Below are 15,609 nucleotides of genomic sequence, written 5' to 3' on the forward strand. Positions count from 1 at the left end.
ATACATCTGCTCTCAGTTACGTCCTTAATTTTCTTTTTTTCGGAACCAGTGAACCCTGGGCCGCCAAAGTGGAACGTGCACACTTAACCGCTGCACCACCGGGCCGGCCCCACGTCCTTAATTTTCAAACCACCAGGCATTAGAGGGGAACACAATAGCCTGTCACACCCACCCTCTCCTTCCATCTTCCTTGTTAGGCAACTTATTTTACTTCAGGAAAAAATATATTTTCCTTATTGTTAAAACCATATTATATGTTTCGTATAGAATTATAGCTAGCACAACCACCAATTTTAAAGTTCCCCCAGGGTGGAACCATTGTTCTCCCCTCCTTAATAGGAAGTACCTGTTTCTTCCTCTTCTGGGTTGGTGTTAGCCCTGTCAGAAAGAGCAAAGCATGGCTGCTGAGGGGAAGGTGGAAGGAAATCAAGTCCTGAGGAGAAGGCAACACGGCTCCAAAGACCTGCCCCCAAATCCATCAGAAACGGTAAGCTTGCTGGGGGCATTTCATGTTTCTATTAAAGGAATAGTTTGCAGTTAAATCTGGAGTGGAATCTCAAGCCTGGAAGAAAGGAGACCCAGTTGGTGGAGGATCCATCCCGAACCACAGTCGCATTGAAGACAGAGACGAGCAGATTATGCTTGGGGACGGGTCTGTGGGGGTCTGTGGAGGTCTGTGATTCTGGAGATTCTTGTGGGGGCGGGGGGCTCCCTGTTCCAAGTTTGAGATTCCTCCTTCTCCAACTGGAAAGGAACACTGTGTTAGTGGCAGAAGAGAGGACTGTGGTTTCTAGCCCTGGGCTTAAACAAAGGGTTAATCTTCCTGAGCTGAGAATACTGATGGTGCCAAGGCTGCCACTTAAGACCTGAGTGAGGGAGAGTTTGAGATAAATGTGATATCAAATGGAGATATCACTGAGAAGACAGAACTTGGTGGGAGGCCGATTTGAAACTTGGTAACGCGGGCGCTCTCTCATGTAAGAGAGGCTACAAGAAATGAGATGGGCCTGGGGGAAACCAGTACCCCTGGGGAAATATTTCAAAATGTGGATCTGATGGAAGTGGCCCGCCCCCCGCCACCCCTATGCACGTGCTCCAGCAAACAGGCTATCTAGCCTTCAAATCCACCTGAGAAATCCCTCTATGGTCATGGCTGTACCTGATATCGCCCAAACCAATGGCCCACAAAGTGAGGTCCCCAGACCAGCAGCTTCAGCAACACCAGAGAAGTTGTTAGAAATGCAACATCTCACTGCTCACCTGCTGGATCAGAAACTCGGAGGGTGGGGTCAGCAACCTGCCTTTAACAAAGCCCTCCAAGGGACTCCGATGCGTGTTCAAGTTTGGCCTAAACTGTGCGAAAAAAGGTTTCTCCTAAGTGGAAGACGAGTGTTATTGTTAAATTTTGTTATTGCTAAATTTCAGAAATCAATAGTACTTGGAACTGGAGAGCAGAAGGCATAAAAGTTGTATGGCCCATAGAGCAATTACAAACATGAGAGTTGTTGAATTATGGTTGTAATGGCAACGTATGGGGATTCTGAACGTGGATTTTTGGGAAAGTGAAAATGCACTGTATGCAGATGTGAGAATTATTCCTTACAGGATGGGGACACCAAGAAAATGTGGTCATATGAAGTAGCACAAGTGTTTTAATCACAAAAAAGGTGGAATGTTGGTGCTGCGTAAACTTGTCCTGATGAACAATGGTAACTGCCTCCCTTTCCTCTCTCCTGGTTTCATTTAAAACTGTCCTTGGGGGAGCAGGAGACTGGGCCAATATCCACAGACCTAGCAGGCTGAGAGTGATTTCTCAGTGGAATTCATGATAAAAAATGGTTTCTGTTTTCTGGGCTAGCTGCTTCTCCATCATCCTAACTGCCTGCCCTTTGCTTTATATCTGGACTGGATTAATTCCCAGAGAATGGAGTCATTTTTCTGATGGAAACTCTCAGCGCTGATTGGAAGGAGGAAGAGAAGAGGATAGTGGGGTTTTGTTTTTGTCCTGATGCAATTTGGAAACCCTGTCAAGTCGAAGGTATCCTGGAGACATATTTTCTGTTTTCCTTTCCTATTTCTCATCCTAAATTTAACACTTGGGTCCCATTCTTTTCTCTTTGCCTTTTCCCTTTAATAAATACGTATTGATATGCATTAATGAAATACCTACTGTGTGCAGTGCACAGTGCTAGATGGCTTCACAAACCAACATTTTCATCCTATCTTCTCCAACATTTGAAAAGGAGAAAACTGTAAAATATCTCTCTTTTCACCCCCTTGTCACTGTTTTTTCTGGCTTTAGTTTTGCCTTTTTATGTTCCTCTTCAAGTGAAAAACTTGGCACTCTCCATATTTTAAGCTATTTGTGAAAAAGCAGGTGATTCTTAGAGATCAAAGAAACACACAAATGTCCTTTCACAGTGGGATTGCAAGCTTGATCTATGACTTTCCTAGGTTCCTGGTTTCTGTTATTTTTCTATTGAATAGAGGACAAGAGGTGGGAATGGGTTGCAAAAATAACAGGTAATAGCTTCCATGCTTTATTGTGCTACTTTGCAGGGGGCAGAACTGATCTCTTAACGCTTGAGGCAAATACTTTGAGCTCTTTGGGTCCTTACAGATGTACACTGTAGCCCCCAGAAGTCTGGTTAGCTGCCTTTCACTAAGGCAACTGAGTCATTGGCGATCAGAACAGTGCTCCACCAGGCTGAGACGGCAGAAATGTCCATAGTGTGAACACAAAGGGCCTCTGACTCTGATTTGAGAAACAGGGTGTGAAAATCCCACATCATATTTGCATTAAATATTGAGAGAAATGGACCACTGTAACCTATGTCAAGCAGAAACCGAGATTACTGTAGACTTCAAAGTTTGGGAAGCAGAAAATCGATGTCTACGAATACAATCTCTTTTCAAGATCACTAGAATCATTTCACAAAGGAAACTTTAAGAGGCAAGTGATGAGTATTAGCCTTATTTAGAGAGAATTGGGGATAGGAAGTCATATGGTTTTTTCTGAAGATGCGACCGGTCTCTAATCTAATCATCCTAGTCTGTAAATGCCTGGCAGTCCTTTTTTATATCTCTCTTTAACAAGGCAACTCCATGCCTTTTCTTCTTCAGGTTAATCACTAGAGAGGCCCTCAGGAATCCATTTCTGGATGTGGGTTAAGAGGCTGTGCCATGTACTGATTAGAAACCGAGACTCTGGGGTCAGCCTGTATGGTTAGGATCCCTTCTCTACTTTGTAGCCATGTGACCTTGGCAAGTTGTTTACCCTCTCTGAGACTCAGTGTCCCCACAGGGTGCCATAGGATTACATGAGATAATACATGTCAAGAATTTAGCACAGTGACTGGCCCAAAGGCCCAGTAAGTATTAGATATGATTTATATTTGACATCAAACTCCTAAGGGAATCTTAGTTTCATTTGTTTCACCAATTTTTCTTTTTATGGTCAATCTAGTTGGGACAGAATATTTGGTTTGGGGGTTTATTTTCCTCCCTCTCCAACTCTTTTCATCACTCTCCTCAACCCAGGAAAAGGTGATCATGAAACAACCATTTGAAATGGAGTCGGCTTTGTGTTAGTCCACTGGGAAAATGCTTTGATCTCCAGCTGTGCTGTGCGTGTTTGGGAGGCTGCTGGGTTCTGCCCACAATAAGAGGCATCTCTGAAGGTTTAGATATTTTTAAAAACAGATGCAAAAGAGCAGCTTGTGGATTCCTCGAGGATGCGTACAAATGGCACCTCTGCCTACTGCCATTCCCCAAGGGCCACCCCCCTTTCCAGGGCCTCGGGTTGGCCAGGGTGTCCGGATTTCCAAGCTCCTGGTTTTTCTGGGCTCTGAGCTGGCAGGGAGTGCACAGCACTGTGCCCTTAGCATTCTGGTGGCTCGCAAGCCAGTGCTGCTCTCGAGCCCTCATTCGAGTCGGCTGTCTCCAGCATATGGAGGAGGACCGCAAGGGCCTCTGTAAGCAGGTAGCAGTGCACCTGGAGAGAGGAGAGAGGGCAGGGCCTCCTCCTCCAAGGAGCCTGACCTAGCAGCATTATGTAAATGATTTCTTGGAATTGCCAGCCTGGCTTCTGGTGAGACTGGAAGATCACCTTGCAAATGGCCTGATGCCAGCCTGACAGATGGCCTGGGCTGCTCGCAGCACAGCCCACATTAGGCCTTTCAAGTGTATTCCTGAAGGCAGGCAGCCCAGCCAGGAGAGTCAAGGGGGCAGTCCAGGGGGCCGGCTCGGGCTGCAACATGGGTTCCCCCACTCTATCTACCCTCTTCTCCCCAACCTGCAGGGGAAAAGACCAGCTCTCTCTTTCCACTTGAAAGCAAATCTCTGGGCCTCATGGTTTGGGGTCGATGTCTGGCCTGGACTCTACATGGCAGTCCTCACAGAAGTGACCAAATGTTTCCATCAAATGAACCAGCTACCAGTTAAAAAAGATAATAAAATAGCAGAGCCTTCTTGAGGACTTTGTTCAGAAAGCCTGTGACTTCTACAGAGAATTAAGAAAATACTGCTTACAAATTTTGTGATTTTGTGTCCTCTAAGACCACAGACCTCTTATCATGTTCTTTTTTTTTTAAGCATGAATCCTTCTTATAGTAGTTAGAAAGCAAATGTATAACATTTTTTTTTCTCTCTTACACTCAGAATAAAGCCTGGGAAAATTTAATGTTCCTGGATTCAGCCTGTGGATTTGAGATAAGGATTCAAGGAGAGAAGCCTTTTAACTCAGAACAGAATCTGTTTGCAGCTATTGTGCAATTAATGTGAAGTATCTGGTTACTGGGCATGTTGCATTATGCATGACAGTGTAAACCCATCATTTTCAGTGCTGACACTGAACTCCTTGATAACAATGAAGAGCGAGGGAACGTGTTCATTTTTCAGAAGTCCTCTAAAACAATGCTGCTCAAGACTGAATGAATCAACATTTTAGAGCCGGGACTCAGCCGAGGCTTGTCTGTGTGTGCTCACAGTGATAAGAAATCTAGAGGGAAACAGGAAAAACCTCATGTCACGTCCTCTTTAAGAGCTAGAAAAGCTGTCAGAAGAATTAAGATGAAACCTCCTGAGAGTCTGTGGGTGTGGAAAGTCACTAGCTAGCTAATATTAACATAGCTTGCAACAGAACGCTGTTGCTAGAAATAGGACAGTCACATCACTACCACTAAGCAATTTGCATTCTGTGGACCAGCCTCTAAATTCCTCCTGGCTCCTACTGCCCTTTGGGCATTTCTGGACGCTTTTAGACAGTGTTCATACTTGGCTGTCTGGTTTCACCAGGAACCCTCCTCAAAAGAGGAAGCAGCAAGAACCTCTGCTTTGTTTGCAGGAAAGTGCTCGAGCTACAAGCAAATCTTTAGGCATCTGAGGAATCGTGAAGCTTCTAGATTTCATATGGTTGCTGACAGGGAGGGGCAGACAAGGCCCTTCTTGCATTCCTCACCATGGATAATCTGTTGCCTCAGTCTAGATTCTCTTATTTCAAAAACTATCCTCTCCATGTAATTAGGAAATATTTATCGATGCTGAGAAACCAAAGAGCCGAAGAACAGGTATTATTTTGTTTATATTATCTTTAAGGTTAATGGATGTTTGCTTTTGGGTGTTGCTTTTACGTCGCTTGGTGATTTAGTTTTTGCTGGTTTACATGTTTATAGGCCCCTGCTCGTGGCTGTTCAGACTTGACAATCAGAGGAGCAAGCAGGCTGGTGAGGGCTTATTTGAACTTGGAACATTTGGATCCTGAGATTAAGCTCAAGTTCTGTAATAAAACCACATGCTTTTTTTTTTTCTTCTGAATAGCTAGACTAAACTACTCTATCAGAGCTAAACTGTGGATTCCTTGATGATTTTCCAGGGCCTCAAATAAAACTATTAATATCTCGACAAAGAAAACTATCAGGCCCTAGAAATACACTTGACTTCTTTGCGTATTTATGGCAATATTAATACCACCGGGACCTGCAAAACAAAATACATTTTGTAGACTGTAAATAAGATAAACAGATCACTAGGGAACTGTGAAGATCATTCAGAAGTAATTAGTTGTTCTTTTTGGTGGCAAGTAGGGATAGAGCACTGGAAATTTCAGTCTTTTTAGCCAATTAAAAGTTAGGATTTCTAGTAGTAGACTCTAGCATGTGGGAGTATTAAAAAAAAAAAAACTGTTAAAATGTCTTATCACTTCTTGTTCAAAATCATGCATTCATTTTATTGTTTTGAGATTTATATTATTCTTACCATTATGAAAAAGGCATTTCTAAAATCCACTTTTGTGAATTGTACCAGGTCATTGGAAGAAATAGCTATATCTGATCCATTTAAATCTGGTGGTTCATTTAGGAAGACGTGTGGCAGTGGTAAAGGACAAATGTACAGCCACATTGAAGACCCAGAGTCGTAAATTGCTTGGGCATCATGCTTGTCACTAGAACTGCAAAACTGGGTAGGAGATATTAGCAGTGTCCTGTATTTGAATGAGATGACCTACTTAATCAAACACTTCCAGGAAGTGAAAGCAAAGGTCAGCAGACAGAATATCCTTTAATGACAGGTTTCCCCAAAAGTCAATGCATAATTTGGAAAAATGAAAATCATTACTACTGTTCTCGAGGAAACTGCGTTTGTGCTGTGCTTTAATGATTTTACAAGGGCTGGAAATTCAGACTGTGCTCACAAAGGGGGCTAGACTGGCCAGTTTCTCTCTCACTTAGGCAAGGTGTCATGATTACAAGGAAATCTCTTGGTTTCCAAGTCTCAGTATGTGCTTGTTTTTGAAGTGGAAAGCCAGAGGCCCAGGTGGTGGTGCTGTGACTTATTATCTGCCTCACCAAGTCCACATCCAGAGGCTTCTTCAGGCCTCATTGTGGGGGAGGAGGGGTGTGAGGAATGGGGAGGGGGAGGTGGCTGAAAGGAGGAGCTGGAACCTTGGGATGTGGATTAAGTGATTCTTTTTTTCCTTTTCTCAGTATTGTAAGTTTTCAGAGGTGTGGCTGTATTGCTTGTATGGTTATTATTATTTTTTAAAATTTATCTTTAAGATGTTACAAAATGCACTTATGAGAACATTAGAATTTAAAATGGATCCTCTGACTTGGACTGAGTGGGTGGTCCCCTCCCAAGTTTACAACCATTTGGCATCACCTGGGAACAACTATGAGTATTGTGCTGATTTCTTAACTTTCTGCATAAATTGATGGAGAAATAAGAAAGCATATTCAATTCCTTTCTGAAACCAATTAACAGCTCTGCAGATGTAATGTCTCACAGAATTAGAGAAATTAGGTCAGAGTCAATCATGGCTAACCTTGGAAAGCTTGTTGGAAAGTTGTAAAGGAGGTTAATAATGTCTATAATTTTAGGACTTGCATATTGGTTGTCTCCAATCCTTACATTCATGTAAGATGGATCTTCATTATAAAGATGAAGGAAGTGAGACAGAGATCTTAAGAGGTCTTATCCAAGGCCACCCAGCTAGAATGTACTGAAGGGAGATTTGAACTCCTGTCTGCATGGCTTTAAACTTGATCCATTTTACCATGTCTAGTCTCTGAACAGCCTAGTGATAGCAACACAGCAAATGGCTAATCTTTCTCTTAGAGAGTAAGTCCAACACTTCAGATAGTCACATACCACTGTCATAATTCTTGCCATAAGTGTTTACTACCTGTATGACTAACTCCTTAGTATTTTTCTATATTTGCATTTAAATCACTCACTTTTTAAACATAAGTTTGTTTAGCAAGAAATTTTATATTACTGCTCTAAATGGAAAACCACTGTCATTTGCCATAAATAAAAGGGAAGCATAAATGTAATAAAAGCAAAATAATGTCAAATTCTAGCTAGATACTGTTACCTGTGAAACCTCTGAGCCTGAAACTTGCTCTGTTTTGTAAGAAAGAAGATTAGTTTAAGATATTAGCATCCTAGTAGCCAATTGAGAAATTCTCCTGGGCAGGGATAGAAGGAAATTAAACGATAGACAACTTTTGCAATTCCAAGTAATTCATTGTTATTTAATGCAGTGTCTGCATGTCACCTAAAGTCTTCTCCCACTCCATCTAGCATCATTGGGTACTACTAGTGTTGTGTTCACACATTTTCAGAATAGTCCCCCAGACACACCACCTACTTCTCCACCTCCGGGTATTCAAATACACTCCTCCCTCTAGCCTAGAGTTCTGTCCTTTACTTACAACTAGCCCATCTGGAGATTGCCTATACGTCCTTCAAAATTCAGGTTAAATGGGCTCAGTGAAAAAACTTTCACCGGTTCTGCAGGGAAGAGTGAAGTACAGCCCCTCCTTTTCCAAGATATTATGTCTGCTTCTAGTAGGGGCCCTTACTATATCATGTGTAGTAAACCATTTGCTTACATGTCTACATATGTGCACCTATACACACATGATGCTGGGTGGTCCTTGTTCTTTGTTCCCTCACGCCCACCTTTGAGCCTGGCACAGGCTGGTGTAGGAGTGACCCATACCACAGGCAGATTGCCTGTGGAGCACACTTCCTTTCTTACTTCCACCCATCTCTTGACTGCGCCTGGAGGGTCCCCCTATGTCCCAGTCATGGTCATTGCTACACTTGCCTTGTCCACAGATGTCTTCTTGTTTAAACCTTCTCAGTGTTCTTCCTCCTTGCTCTTGGTGTCATACAGACACGAAGGTTTGATCTGAGGGTTGGTTGGTTTGGTAGTTTTTGTTGTTGTTCCTGTTGCGATGTGCCAATCAATGGATGGACAGGTTGTTTATCAAACTGAGAACAAATAGCTCATCCTTTGCATTCCTAGACTCTGGTATTGCAGACATTTCACAAAGCCAAGTCCCTAACTTAGAAGATTAAGGTGATTAATTAGATGAAGGTGCAGAAGGTTGGGCAAATTTGATGATGAAATATTTCCAAGCAGTATTATTCAAATGGTGTTGTAGTGGTGGTAGTGGTGCGTAGGAGGAACCTAGCTTGAGCCTAAATGGATTCTCAGATGAGTTTGGGCAAGTGTACTAAACACACACATAAGGATATATAATTGCAGGTATTTCCTTTTGGTTTGGTGGGAACAGCCAGAGTCTAGCTGAGATGTTGTCTGAACTTGTAGGAAATGAACAGGACTTGTAGGCAATATTCTCTTGAGTACTGCAGTCCCAACAGCCTGCTCTGTGGCTTGGGTGACCAAGCGGGACACTGAGTGGGGAAGGGAGAATTTATTCCACTTCTGGGCAGACTATAGCCTGGCTTCAGCTCAATGAGTGTTACAGAGAACTGAGTGCCCTATGAACCTCCAGGGAATGCTGCTCTGAGGGGTCAACACCACCGATGGAGACATTATTCATGGATGCTAGGCCAAATGATAAGAGAAGACAGTTTGTGATTTCATTTGAGACAGTCTACCCTCACTCCCTTGGTGAGGTCCTCCATTCCCATGGCTTCAAACACCACCTAGTTGCCGACAACTCCCAAATATTTAACCCCAGTGCACCTTAGCTTTGTATATCCAACTGCCTATTTGACATCTCCATCTGAATGTCTCGGTGATGTTGCAGACTGAATAGGTCCAAAGAGAACTCACAAGCTCTATCCCCAAATCTGCTCCTCTGCAGGTCCATCAATCAACACAAAAGCTCAAACCACAGACTTGGGAGTCACTTTGGCACCTCCCTTTCTCTCCCTCACCTCCCTTTGCAATCTCATAACAAACCTGTTCAATTATACCTCTAAAATAGTTACTGAATCCTCCATCTTTTCCTACACACCCTGCTACATCATCCTCCCTTGCTTGGACCATTGCAATAGCATTTGAATTGTATCCCCATGTTCATTCTTGTTACCCTACAATCCAAGTTCCCCTTAGCAGTCAGTATCTTCCTTTTAAGTGTAAATCTTATTTCACCCCAATTCAGAGAAGATGATTGCTTTCATTTGCTAGTTTAGCCCAAGTGCCAAACATAAATAAAGCATATAGTAGGTGATAAATTTATATAACTGAATGAGTGAATGCGGAGGTTGGGGTGTTCAGGGGCTGAGATGCTATTGTGCAGATGAGGGCAAGAGATGGTGAAAATAGAGTTATTACCTTTAGTAAGCGAGGCTGTTGAGATCAAGGAGAAACTGTGTAATTTATTTTACAGATGTGGAACTAGTGCCAGATGTTAAGAGATTTGCCCGAGGTCACACAGCTCATTTGGATCAGTGCTGGGATTAGAATTTGGCCTGCTTGACTCCCACTTCAGTGCTTTTTCCAGTGTGTATTGGGAGTCTTAGCAGAGATGTAGAAAAGGGCAATATGACTACCAAGCAAAGAGAAAAGGACTCTACAGGCTGAGTCCAGGGGGTAGGTGATGCCTGAAGGTCAACTTATCAATAATAGATAAACCCCCCTGATGAAAGACTGAGACAGAGGAGCCTGGTATTTTGAGCTCTTGTCCTTCAACTTATACTGCCCTGCAGTAGCCTCATCCACTTGAATCTCTTCTTCTGTGTGTCCCACAGACCAGGGATCAGAAAATACAGGATGGCTCACTTAGTAGACAAGAATTTGGGATGATCTATGCCAATGCTGCCTTTGTCTCTTGAATAGAAAGACTTCTTTCTGAACAAGAAATACCACCTAAGTGCTGACTTGACGTGTCTTGCCTATTTAATAGTGAATCTGCTTAAAATGAGGAGAGTGGGCTTTGGGGCATGTACAATAGGTATATACGTTTTTGGAATTAGACCCTTGAATTGGTATAATGTCGTCTTCCAACGAAATTAATCCACATGAATTTTTTACTATTTTTCTATATTCTTGTTACCTGAAAATGCAATCATGTTGCCATTGTTGTCCTTATATAAATATGGGCACAAATGTTGATCTGGACAGGACTGAATGTAGAGCTAATAGAACTCTGCTTTGTCATCTTCTTCTGTGGAATTCCATAATACCTTTGATTATTAAGCAGGTTTTTTCATATGTATTGTGTGTAGAGCATTTTTATAGGTGATGAGGACGTGAAAATGAATTAGGTAGAGTATAGCCCTTCTGTGATGCTTATAGTCTCAATGAGTAGAAAGAGCTGTACTCAAGTACTTATAACATGAGGCAAAAACCACACACTGCAGCCATTGAGGGTCTATCTAGCTCAAGACCTGCTTGGATTAATTTGTTAAAATGAGGAGAATGGTCTTTGGGGATCGGGGGGCACATACAGTAGCTATATTTTAATTAAGGATTAGAAGCAAATTTTGTTTTGGAGGCTATTCTTAAGTTTCTCTTCAGAGCTGCCCCTGTGGCCGAGGGGTTGAGTTTGTGCACTCCGGTTTGGTGGCCCAGGGTTTCGCTGGTTCAGCTCCTGGGCATGGTGGACATGGCATGACTCGTCAGGCCACACTGAGGTGGTGTCCCACATGCCACAACTAGAAGGACCCACAACTAAAAAAAATACACAACTATGTACCGGGGGGCTTTGGGGAGAAAAAAAGGAAAAATGAAATCTTAAAAAAATAAAATAAAGTTTCTCTTCAATGGCTTAAGAAAAGCTTTCTAGTACAAACAGTGTCACTGGATTTTTATTTCTTGCTTTGTTTCTTAATGAATGCTAACATCAAAGTTGGGTTGTTAAATAAATATTTGAATTTAACTTGAACCTTAGAAACTCAGTTCTTCATTTTGGCTCTTATACCTGCTCTGAATAACAGTATAAAAATTAAGGACTCTCCCTACATCCCGCCTCCCCCCCACCAAAGCTATATTGAGATTTGGAATGTTACATAAGGGGTTTGCTGGTGTAGGCTCTCCTCTCTAGGTAAAATGATAGAAATTTTGCTATAGCTTGGTTTAAGAAATGTTAAGTAGGTGAGTTGGTTATATCTTGAGAGTATACCAAAGTTATCTATTTTTAAAAGCCTCTAAAAACAGTCATGAAATGCTGTTGATAATTCAGATGACATCTCAGGGGAAACTAAAGGCGTTTGCCCCATATCCTTGTGATTGGGTAGAGAAAAAGCTTTAATCTTTCAGAAGCAGGAGGAAAAGACTATCCCTGTGGAATTTAAGATACAGGGCAGAGATTCTTCCCCACTCCTGCGGGGGGATTTGTGTGATTATATATAGGTAACATTGACAGTTAAATTGCTGTCATAATATGAAACTGAACCTTAATATTTCTGACTGTTAAATATGACATTAAAAGTTGAAATATTTTATCATAGTAATTACAACAGTCTCCTCTATCTGAAGGGAGAAATTAAAAAAATTAAAAAGAGCTATTTATTTACCCAAAAGTAGCCTCCAATAGTTTTCACCATGCCTTAGTTCATTTGGGCTGCTATAACAAAATATCATAGACCAAGTGGCTTATAAACAACAGAAATTTATTTCTCCCAGTTCTAGGGCCTGGAAGTCCAAGATAAAGGTGCTGGCAGATTCAGTGTCTGGTGAGACACTGCTTCCTAGATGGCCATCTTTTTTTTTGGTAGAAGGGGTGAGAGAGCTTTCTTGGGCATCTTTATAAGGGCACTAATCCCATTCATGAGGGCTTTGTCCTCATGACCTAATCACCTCCCAAAGGCCCCTCCTCCTAATACTATCACATTAGGAGTTAGGATTTCAACATATGAATTTTGGGGGGGACACAAACAATCAGTCTGTGGCACTACATAATCTGTAAGATGCCTGAGAATTGTAATTGAGAGTGATAAAAAACCTCTTAATCTCAAATTCATTCATGTGCCCAATATGCAGTAAGCCAATCATGGAGACATCACTGCTTGAAGAGGAAGAAACGTTTATTTGAATTGGCCAAAACAAGAAGGTGGGAGAAGAGGTTCATTCGAATCCACTTTCCCAAGAGAAGAAAGCAGGGGGTTTTATAGAGCTAAGGGGCTTGGCAGGAGGAGTTTTGGAGAAACAAGGGGTAATCTGTGTTTCTTTCTCTCCAGATAAGCCTGGGGGCATTCTGACTTCTGGGTGGCAAGGCAGCTGGGGGCTGGTTATCTGGTGATGGTAACTTCCTTGAAGGCATTCTTTTCCTTCTACAAAACAAGCTCATAAATCCTTGTGACCCTTGAGTCCTCAGGTTAAACAAGAAGACAGCAAATTGACAAGATTAACTTCTTTTCATCTACGTCTGTGCTAGGAACAGGCTGAAAGGTAACCATGTTCTTACTGAATATTTACAGTAACCCTCAGGTACCCAGCTTCAATAGCTTGCATGAAGATTAACGGCTTTCTAGTCATAGGCACCCACTCTCATGTTCTTCCCCTCCCCCAAACCTGTCTTCTCTATCTAAGAAAACAGTACCACCAGCAACCAGCCTGTCATTCAGGCAGAGACCTAGGAGTCATCTTTGGTACTTTCTGTTCCCTCAGTCAATATCTAATCTATCATTAATCCTTTCAGTTCTATCACTAAATATCCCCTCAATCAATCGGTCTTCTTCTCTCTCTCACTAGCCTAGCCCAAGAGGCCATCATCACTTCTTGCCTGAGGCACCATAATAGTCTTTTCATTGGTCTCCCTCTATCCGCTGCTGTCCTGTCTAATCAAATCTTCACACTACAGCCAGAGAGGTCTTCTAGAGACACAAACCTGACCATGAAATCCCCTGGCCCCATGCTTACGATCTTTCTTGCCTTCCACTTGCTTTTAGGATAAAGACAAAGTTCCCCAACACGAAGGGCCTTCTGTGGTCTGATTCTGATTCTCTCCCCTGCTGCTTGCTTACCTTGCCTCCCTTTGCTCTCTGCACCCAGCTAAAGGACCCTTCTTCCACTTCTCCCTGTTTCCCTGCCACTTCTTGTCCAGGGCCTTCATTCCAATTGTTCCTTCACTATACTCCCTTAGTTAATATCTACTCTTCCTTCAAATCTTAATTCAATATTAGTTCCTTAGGGCAGGCTTTTCTGACTTTCCCACCTTGGTCCTATCTCCCATTATATACTTTGAAGGCACCTTGTAACTCTCCTTTGCTGTACTTATCCCAGTAGCACTTTTGCATCTATTTGTGGGGCTATTTGATTCCCAGTACGTCTTGGATGACTAGCAACATGCCTATTGGATGGAAGAAACTGAATACAAGTTTGTGGAATTGGTTCGTGAGGGGCGGGAGGTCGTATGAGGCAGGTAATGAATGCTATCCTGAGACAGAAGTGCTTGGAAGAATCCTGGATGTTAGGCTCTGTGAGGATGAATCTTAAGATGTGATTGTTTCTGCATGTGTATTTGTTTGTGTGTTTTACAAGACCCATAGGGCTAATTCGTAGAAGAAAACTGGATGTGCATTTGGGAGGTTCCAGAGGAAACAACCATAACTAATGGGCAAAATTATAGGGAGAGGTCGTGATACAATAATAAGGATGGACTTTCTAAAAGTCAGAGGTAGAGGAATGGACCGCCTTTTGCAGAGGGCGGGGTATGTTACCCCTGCTCAGAGGATTTGTAGTGATGGTTTCTACATCATGAAAGAAGATGGAATGACTTACCAGGCCCCTTCCAGCCCCAAGATTCTAGCCCAGTAAGCAGTAGAAAGATGGACAATTCAGATACCTTAGGAACAGAGAGAGGGCACAGGTGCATCATTAGAATTCATTTTTCAGGTTATCTTGTGGCATTTTAACCACTGTTTTTTTTTTTCCTTAATATCAACTGTCTTTTACCTTCAATTCTTCTTTTCCTGCATTTGATGCTGATAACTTGCTGCTTATTGTGGTCCCTTCTGAAGGTGTTCCATCCTTCTTGTCCATGTTATCACAGCTGTGAAGTGTTAGACGTGCCTTGGAGACACCTGGACCAAGTTGACTTTTGAGCTATTTCTAATCCTGTTGGCTGCTTCTAAACTTTCCTAATCTACTGTGCTCAGAAATCTTTGAAGCACAGAAGTCAGTAAATGGATGAACACCAAAATCTTTGTCTTTGAAATAAGCACGTTAACCAAAATGTAAACCCTTTTTTGTGAACTACAGTGTAGCTTTTTGTGCAGATTCCTAAATTTGCTATCCTATTTTGCTTCTTAGACAGTTTGTCTGCAACATTTTATTTGCTAACTTTTGCTCAGAATGGAAGATGACATATTTCCTCAACTTGTACAGACAGTTCTATGTCTTAGAAAAAGAAATGAACTTTCCACATATGTTGTACTGCTCATAATTTGCTGTGAAGAGAGCAGGAAAAATGCTGGAATTATTTCTTTCCTGCTCATCCTAAAGGCAGCGTATTAATAAAGCTATCTCAAGAAATACAACTTGATTATGTACTTAAGAATAAAGAATTTTAGGGGCTGGCCTGGTGGTGTAGTGGTTAAGTTCATGCGCTCCACTTCAGTGGCCCAGGGTTCACAGTTTCAGATCCTGGGCACAGACCTAGCACTGCTCATCAAGCCATGCTGTGGCAGCATCCCACATAAAATAGAGGAAGATTGGCACAGATGTTAGCTGAGCGACAATCTTCCTCAAGAAAGAAGAAGAAGATTGGCAACAGATGTTAGCTCAGGGCCAATCTCTCTCACAAAAAAAGAAGGAATTTAAAATTTTTATTAAATGTCATATATGTGCCAGGTTCTTGTCAAGGTCCTTTACATATGTTGTCATTTAATCTTCATAATAACCTTACG

The 15,609-nt window shown here is 42.2% G+C and overlaps 1 protein-coding gene across 3 annotated transcripts in view; it reads left to right on the top strand.

Annotated features, from left to right (window-relative positions):
* The first annotated feature begins 368 nt into the window (after window positions 1–368).
* The window catches only part of ATP2C1 (ATPase secretory pathway Ca2+ transporting 1), a 152,160-nt gene continuing 136,919 nt past the window's right edge, over window positions 369–15,609 (top strand). For all 3 annotated transcript variants that reach the window (XM_008519857.2, XM_070576026.1, XM_008519859.2), the window contains exons 1-2: window positions 369–487; window positions 4,660–5,567. In XM_008519857.2, coding sequence (XP_008518079.1) covers window positions 5,460–5,567 — 108 coding nt within the window. In that variant the 5' untranslated portion in view covers window positions 369–487; window positions 4,660–5,459. The remainder of the gene's footprint in view (window positions 488–4,659; window positions 5,568–15,609) is intronic.

This window comes from Equus przewalskii, chromosome 15, assembly GCF_037783145.1.
Source record: "Equus przewalskii isolate Varuska chromosome 15, EquPr2, whole genome shotgun sequence".
In the NCBI taxonomy this organism is placed as follows: Eukaryota; Metazoa; Chordata; class Mammalia; order Perissodactyla; family Equidae; genus Equus; species Equus przewalskii.